Source organism: Monodon monoceros, unplaced genomic scaffold (genome assembly GCF_005190385.1).
Source record: "Monodon monoceros isolate NGI ecotype Baffin Bay Population unplaced genomic scaffold, NGI_Narwhal_1 Super_Scaffold_1, whole genome shotgun sequence".
NCBI lineage: Eukaryota > Metazoa > Chordata > Mammalia > Artiodactyla > Monodontidae > Monodon > Monodon monoceros.
The window spans coordinates 85722857-85731240 of NW_021703765.1; the positions used below are offsets into that span (position 1 = coordinate 85722857).

The 8384-nt window shown below is 56.6% G+C and overlaps 1 protein-coding gene across 5 annotated transcripts in view; it reads left to right on the plus strand.

Annotated features, from left to right (window-relative positions):
* The window catches only part of ADGRD1 (adhesion G protein-coupled receptor D1), a 139187-nt gene that overhangs the window by 120333 nt on the left and 10470 nt on the right, over positions 1–8384 (plus strand). For 4 of the 5 annotated variants that reach the window (XM_029234414.1, XM_029234430.1, XM_029234421.1 and 1 more), the window contains one exon: positions 450–516. The exons of the other annotated variant lie outside the window; for it this stretch is intronic. In XM_029234414.1, the coding sequence (XP_029090247.1) occupies positions 450–516 (67 nt within the window). The remainder of the gene's footprint in view (positions 1–449; positions 517–8384) is intronic. 5 annotated transcript variants of the gene reach the window in all.

Genomic DNA, 8384 nt, shown 5'->3' on the forward strand with positions numbered 1-8384 from the left:
CGCTGGTGGCCTTTCTCCTCGGCTGTGGAGCGGGGCCGGGGGACGGCACTGACGCCTCCTCACTCCTTGAATCCCTGCAGCAGACTCTAGTGAAGTCAGTGTTTGAAATGCCCTGGAAGGAAGCCGGCCCCTGGCAAAAGCCCTCTTATTTATTTCTCGTAATAAAATTCAAGCCTCCTTTGGATTTTGGCTGGACTCTTCAGAGATTGCGAATTTTCCCACTAACCAGGTGACCTGTAAAAGCCTTCTTTTCCCCGAGCCAGTCTACAGACCTGGAACATTCTTCCCAAGAGCGGGAGGCGTGAGGTCATGGACAGGATACAGACACATTTGTAGGGGTTAACAATGTCATTGTGACTGCGCCCCACGGTGTCCCTGTACTGTCCTGGACGCAGGGCCCCTGGGACGTGGGATGATGCACTGGAGTAACCCTCTGCCCCCTTCCACAGTTGCTGGCTGTCGCTCGGGAATGGTGCCATCTGGGCCTTCGTAGCTCCTGCTCTGTTCATCATCGTGGTACGTCCTCTGCCGTGTGGGCGCGGAGCTGGGCTGGGGAGGGGCCGGAGTGGAGGGAGCCCTGGGCTTTGTAGAGGTGCAGCTGGGCCATCTGAGAGCACGTCCTAAGCTGGGGCAGCACGGGTCTTGTTACAGCCCCTCATGGGGGTGTGACCCAGAGCCTCCTTTCCCCGAATGATACTCAGGAAGGTTGGGCAGGTTTTCAGGTTTAATGCAGATCTGTTTAAGGCCCTCGGTGCTTTTCATGCTGAAGCAGCAGGTGTGGGTGTGTGTCCAGGAGGGGCAGTGCAGACCCAGCTGGTTCTTTTCTTTCCCGATGCTCTTCCATGATTTCCTCACATGCACATCTCCGTGGTCAAGGAGATGCAGGATCCAGGGCTCTGTTAGGGAGTTTTCGTCAGAGCCTCCCGAGAACCACACGCAACAGAATTCCTGTGATAATGAGGGACCTACTCAGAGAGGGTGACAGAATTGGGGATCTCTAAGCTCACAGTCAGGAACGTTTGCCGTGGCTGTGCATCTGGGGTTCAGACGAGGCCGTCTCCACGTGGTTCTGGTGCCCCACTTCTCAGCTCTGTTTTCCTATCAGTTGGCTCCATTCTTAGATAGGTTGCCCCAGATGCTGCTAAGAAACTCTAGGACCACACAGAATTATAATAACTGCCATGGGGAAAAAAATCCTCCTTTGTTGTTCTTGTTATTGTTCTACCGACACGTCCCACCAAATCCTGGGATCGGTTCATCATTTCTGATGGGCCTGGCTTGGAACTCTGTCCACCATGGGCCCCTCGCTGAGGCCAGAGGAGCAGAATGCTCTGATTGGCCAGAGGAACGGAATGTTCTGATTGGCCAGCCCTCACTGTGGCCAGAAGAATGAAATGCTCTGATTGGCCAAAGGACTGGAGCGCCTTGATTGGCCAGGCCTGGGCCACAGCTCTAACCCTGGGTGCTTATACTTGGTTTCCCATGAAGTTATTTAACGTTAATAATAAAGCTCAAATTTATAGAGCATCTTTTTTTTTTTTTTTAAGATCTGAATGTGTTTTTACATTAAATTTCTCTCTTACTTGCCCCTAAATTAGCTGCTTGGAGAGATGGTAATTTCTGTTATTACAGAGGGGCAAATTAAGGTGCAGGGAATAAGTAGAATGAGAAAATCCTGGCCCGTGATGGTAACTGTACTAGTTTAGGTGTCCCCTTCCTCTCCTCCCCCACATCCTTCCACTCGCTCTCTTCCTTTTGTTCTCTCTCCTCCCCCTTCTCCCCAGGTGCTAGTAAACCAGCTTGAGTGCCCTTGAGTAGAAAAGGCTCAGCCCTGGGAAACAGGGGAATCAGGCATGGCTGGTTCCAGGCACTCAGTGATGTCCACAGGTATCTCCTACTCACCCCATGGTCCCATTGCCTCCTTGCTGGCTCCATCTCAGGCAGGCTTTCCTGGGCGGGGGGGACATGATGGAGCTGGTACCCTGACACATCCTCCAGCTCTGCAGTTCAGGGTAAGGAGGGAGGCACTGTTCCCAGCAGTCCCAGCAGAAGTCCCAGGGCAGATTCTGATTGGCTCCCATGGGTCAGGTGTCTGTTCCAGAGCCAATCACTGAGGCTGGGGTGGAGGCAGACGATTGGTCAGGCCCAAATCACATGACTATCCAGGGGCAGGGTTTATTATTATATCCCCCTGAACTCTTGGGGCTAGAGGTGGGGATCTCACCCTGGGAGAGGGGGGTGCCAGTACCTGGGTGCTGAGCCTGTCTGGGGTCTGGTCAGAGGTGAGGCATCGCCATGCTGTCCCAGTCTGGGCATCTCTCCCCACAGGTGTTGGGGGCTGACATCAGGGCACCCCCCATCCCTCCTGTCCACCTTGTGCAAATCCACAAAACACACTGTCCACACCCTTGGCTGGGACCCTAGAACATGCTCTCCACGCACCCCCAGGGTGGGAGCCAGGCCATGCTCATTGCCTCTGAGGGTGCTGCCTTTGAAGGGTGTTGAGCCCCCAGGTGAGCCTGGTCCTGAAGGTGAGGGAAAGGACTCCAGCCAGAGACACTTGAGCCTTTGGTCTCCTCATGCGTCGCCTCCCCCGTCGGGCGTCCCGGCTGTGGTGGCGCATGAACTGTCCTCCCCATCCTGAGGGCAGATCCAACGTTCTGTGTCACCGAGGACGGCTGCCGGAGGATGGGCTTATTTGGAGAGGGTCCGTGGATGGCCCTGAAGCCCACTGCTCCTGCATCCCCTCCATGGGGATCTTTCCTAAATACTGTGAAGCCAGCCCTCCTTTCACTCACCCCCCTGCTCCCTTCCCCAATGGCTGATTTGAAAGCTTCTTTTGACTTTGTATCAAATTCGGTGGCACTGACTGAAGCCGTGGGCCCTGGTGGTTAATTAAAAACGTATCCAAGGGAAGACGCCTAAAGATGTGGCTTTTTCCTCCTTAATTAAAATTCCACTCAGACACCCTCAGGCCACACAGAGGTGCAGCAGCATCTTCTTGGTAGAGGGTTTCCAGATGGGCAGAGTTGGGGGCATCATCGTGCTGTCGTCGTCTGTTTGGGACATGAGGGAGGGCGGTGGCGCCAGCCCCACACACGCCCCCCCCCACCCCGTTCAGGCTGCGTTGACTCCGCTCCCCTCCATGCTGGTCCCCTGCCAGGTGACGTGTGCTCAGGGGCGTCCACGGCCACGGGGACAAGCGGGAGACGGGGGCATTCCCTCCCTGACGTGCTGGCTCTGCGAGCCTCCTGGGTCCCCGTGGCCCCAGCCCCCGGGCCTCTGTGCCAGAGGAGAGGCGGGGCTGTGCTCCCAGCTCTGCAGGGCTCGTGGGCCCACCGGGCTCTCTGTAGGGTCCGTGCAGGGCCCTGGTGGGAGGCGTGGGCGACAGGGAGACGGGGGCCTTGCGGACGTCAGCTGGGTGCCCCTCCCATGCCACTCCCCTCCTGTTCTCAGTGTCCCCGGGGGGCCGGTCCGGATGGAAACAGACCAGGCTCAGAGGGAGGGAGGAGACGGGGGCCAGGAGTGCACCCTCCGATCCCTCGCGCAGGGCAGTGGGTGCACGGTGCTCCGTCCCCCACAGGCCACACTCCTGTTGGCAGCACTGGCCGCAGGGTCCCTGAGGCTGTCCCTCTGCCCTCAGCCCTTCTGTGTCACAGGAGCTGGGGTCCCCAGCACCCCGTGAGCCCTGGCCGTCTCTCCGGTTGCTGGCTCCCTTGTGGTGCTTGGGATGTTTCCTTCTGTGTCCATCACAGACGGTTAGAATCACACGCTGTGTCACCTCTGCGTGGGAAGGGGGACTGCAGTCTTTGCCAGTCCAGGGCGATGGCACAGCAGTTCTGTAAAGGAGACCTCCTCCAGGAAGGACTGTGGTCTCAGGGCGTCCGTCCTTGGCGTTAACCCCGAGCTCTGAGTCCAGGCCCGGGTCCTTCCATCACCTGCGGGAGGTGGTGCATTGTCGCGGTGACACGTCCCTGAGCTCTCCCTCCAGGCTGTGCCCTGTCCCAGGGTTGCGTGAGGGCCATCTGCAGTCACTTTCCCACCCGGCCTTTCACAGGGTGACAGAGGCTCCCGTGAGCGACCCCGGGGCGCCCTCCCTTCCGGCCCCTGGGGTCCGGGAGGACCACTCGCCTCGTCACCCGGACGGAGGCTCGGGCTCAGACCCGACTCCAGTCCCCCCGCCAGTTCAACCCTCCCGGTCAGAGCGCGGGCAGTGGCAGGGGTGGAAGGGGAGTAAGTGAGTGTGGAAGGCCTCGCCCTGCTGTCTCTCTGTGCTGACTTAACCCCCCAGGTCTGCAGGGCCCGGCAGCATCGCCCCCTCCCAGACTCCCCGGCTGAGCTGTTTCCTCTGACTTTGGTCAGTGATGGCGGGGGATCTGAGGCGGCCCTGCCTGGATCCTTCCCTACCACCCACCACAGCAAGGGGTCCAGCAGCAGGGTCCCCACATCCCATGTCCTCCAGGCTCGCTGGAGCCTTGCTGTCCTTCCAGAGGGGGCGTTACCTCCGCCCCGCCCCAGCCCCTCTCCTTGACATCAGCTGTGCACCTGCGAGGACTGCAGTTCTCACACTTGTTACTAATGGAATCTCTGGGGAGCTTGGGAACGGTTCCTGCCTGAGCCCCACCCGGGAGGTTCTGGGTTTACTGGACCTTTCAGAGCTCCCGGTGATTCCGGTGTGGAGCTGGCTTGCAGTCCGAGGTGGGCTGTGGGAAGTTGGAGAGCCCTGGGCTGGGGGGAGGGGATGTCCGCTGAAAACGGTCAAGTGCAGGGTCAGCTGGCTGCGGCTCATGTGGTAAACCCCGCGCAGGTGCCGGGCACTTATTTACAAACTGCGGCGGCTGTCACGCTGCAGCCGTTGAGTTTAGCTGTTACAGTAGAGACTGGGAGGCCTGAAAAGCCAAAAATGTTTGCTCCCTGGACCTTGAGAGAAAAAGCATGCGGACCCCAGGCCAGGGGATGCGGCAGAGGGGTCCTGAGACCCAGCCTCTCCGACTGTCAGGGCTCAGGCTGGCCGGGGGCAGAAGTGTCCTGTGTTTCTCATTTCCTCTGAGGACCCTGGGTTGTGCCATGTTGAGTCGTGCCCCGTTGTTCCCAGAGGCACTCCGAAGACAGCAGGTTTCAGCATCACATGTAGGGCCCGGCCCTATTGTGTAACTTGCGCAAAGCTCTGTTCGGGCGCATGTTCACGTGAGCACGTCCATGGGAAAGAAATGTCTGGATGGATGCACCCAGGATAGCGTTCTCCAGAGAGGGGTTTGTGTCCGGGGGTACTTCCTTGCACATCCCATCCATTTAAAAACACCCACACGTCACGAGCATCATTTTAAACTAAAACACTTTGGAAAGGTGCATGTTCGTGTAGGGGTGTGCGGTTTTGCTGTGTCCTGGTGAGGTTGGTCCTGGAGGGACAGGAACCTGTGGGACAGGATTGTCACCGTGGCGCCTGGTGGGCCCAGTGCTGGGAGGGAAAGGGCAGAACCGGGCCCCTTCCGGTTCTCAGCTTACCTGTCACCCCACTGCCAAATATGCACCCACCACCTGTCCCTTCACACACCGTTCTCCCCGATTATGAAGGGACATGGATGCCATTTCCTGGGCGACTCCAGTGAGGCTGAGTGCAAAAGTGCCCACGGGGCAGGCAGGTCTTACAGAAGCAGGGACGCCATGGGCCACAGGGGCCACCTTAGCCTGAGCCCCCCCAGGGGGCTTGTTCCGTGCTGGCGCCACCCGGGAAAAAGACCTCCAAGTCCGGGAAGAGAAAGAGTCTAGAGTTTTAAAATCCTACTCTCACCTGGGGAGAAGCCAAGCTAGTTGTGTGTCTCTACAAATACAGGTACATAAATAAAGATACATAGATACAGGTCCAGTTACCAATTCCTAAGAACAGATATGGACATGGGTACAATTACAATGATAGTTACGGACATAAAGATACAGAACCATAAATACCCATATGGACATAGAAACAGGTATAGATACCTGTTTCTAAGTGGCCCTGAGTCCGGTCAAGAAACAGAGCGTGGTCCCAACCCCAGAGCCCTGCCCATCCGTTCCCTCCCCCCCAGCAAAAATCCCCATGGTCTTGAGTGTGTCCTCCCTCCACCCCTCCGCTCCTTTTTTTTTTTTTTGCTGAAATGCGGCCTGTGAATTATTGGTTTGACATCTGTCATAAGTAGCTTGTTGGCTCTTCTAACGCGGAGATACTTAGTTGATGCAATACCCCACATTCACGTTACAAACGCCTCACCCCAGGGCCTTTCCCAGTTTGCACCAGGCACAAGCCAGGGCGAGTGAAATGGAGTGCGGGGGCCAGGCCCGCTTCTGGTTTGTATTTTCATGAAACGCCAGATTTGTTTCACCCTCAGCTGCTGTCTCCCACTTAATTGCGCATTAATGTAGGCTCGGAGGTTAGCCTGCACCTTCTCTCATGCTGCCGTGGCCAACGTGATTGTCTTACCAACGCGGGGGGAAGCGTGCATGCCAAATGAAATCAGACAGGCCCCCGGCTGAAAGAGGGAGAGGGGAAATAAATCCCAGCAAAAGCTTCGGAGACATGGGCATGATAATGAATTGTAACAGCCAATCACGTGGGCAGCTTAAACATTATTGAAACGCTTCCTTCCGGGTCTTAAATACAGAGGCCAAGAAATAACAAAAGACCTGAATCACTTGTAGCATTTCTATGTCTGTGAAACAGTTTGCCGTAATCTGATCATCCACTCAGCGGCCACATCACAGCGTCTGGGAACAGCAGTGTGAATCGCCTGGCGTCACACCTGAGAGGTCTAGGGCAGAATCCCGGGGCAGAATCCCGGGTCAGCCTCCGGCCAGCAAAGGGGGAGGTGGTTGTGATGAGACCTCTGGGGTCACGTGGGGTGTTCAGGCTCCTCCCCAGAGGCTGCCTGGCATCCGTCTCCCGGGTCCCAGGCTCTGTGGCTTCTCCATCCCCTTCCCTGAATTATTGGGACACTTCACAGTTAAGCCTGTTTTCCTCCTGAGCCCAAGGTCATAACTGAGACATTCACAGGAAAAAGGATTGATGTTATTTCCCTTTTATAGTGTAATTAAGCAATTTGATTTTTGAACATTAACACACATGGTTAAAAATTTGAAAGCAAAGCTTAGTAATGTATATATTTGAGCAGTCTCTGCCCACGTCTCTCTCTTAAGTCCCTGGTTTCCACCCGCCCCCCCAAACAGACAACCCCTGATGCTAACTTCTTGTGTATCCTTGGAGTGCTCTGAAGATATAGGCAAATATAAATATATATTCACCTCACTCTGTGCCTTTTCCGCACACACGGTGTGTGCTGGACCTCCGGCTTTATCCGCACAGGAAGAGCCGCCTTGGTCCGTGATGCATCCACAGGGTAGGCTGCCCCCAGTAGCCCCCGAACCTGCTCCCTGTTGGAAACAATTCAAGTGCTTCCAGTCTTTTCTGGTTACAAACAAGGCTTCAGCTTTGGCCAGCGGGTGAGGAACCCAGGATATAAATTCCCAAAGCGAAAGAGGCAGGACTTACAGGATGGCACACGGAGGACCTCAGTAAATGTTCTCCCTCTAGAATACAAAGAAGCTACTGGAAGAATTATATGTGGAAAAACCCCAAACATTTCAGAACTCTAGAAATCAACCACAGGCTGAAAAGCCTTTAATCACGAAAAATCGCTGAATCTTGGTGAGAGCAGCAGGGACTGTGGCTTCTGATCGGCCACTCGGGCCCCGCGTCCCAGCTCCGTGACACAGCTATGGTCACTGGAGGTGAGGACGGGCTTACGGGCGCGTGGGTGCAGCGCCTGTGTGACCTCAGAGCAAGCTATTCGCAGACTTCACTGGACCTCGGCGTCTGGAATAGACATCCCCATGCTTAAAAGCGCCAACCAGTTAGTCCCCTGGCTTCGGTCACTGAGCCGCTTGAATGGCAAAGTCCCTGCGTTGTCACACCAATAGCCTGGCGTCCGTGCTGGCCCTCCCCTTTCTTGTCTGCGGAGTGAGGCCTTCCTGTGGCGCTAACCCGGTCAGCCAGTGCGGGCCGGGGAGGCCTGGAGGGCGCTGGTGTCCCCATCTGCCGGCTTCTCCTGTGTGCCCTGACCTCGGAAGACCTCCAGCGTCATCCTCACTTTACAGGCGAGAAAACGGGGCCAACGAGGCAGCCTGTCAGAAGCCAAGCTGCCGGGTGTGGAGGTGGTCAGCGAAGACAGGGGCCCCACTGACAGCATGTGTTCTGTGTTTGCTCTAAAGACTAATGATGAAAGCTTTACTCACTTACAGTGATGGTATAAGCAAGGGGCTAAGCGGGCAGAGGTGCCAGCTTCCCAGTACCCCCTCCCGCGGAGCCGCGCGGGCAGGGGTGCCAGCTTCCCAGTACCCCTCCCGCGGAGCCG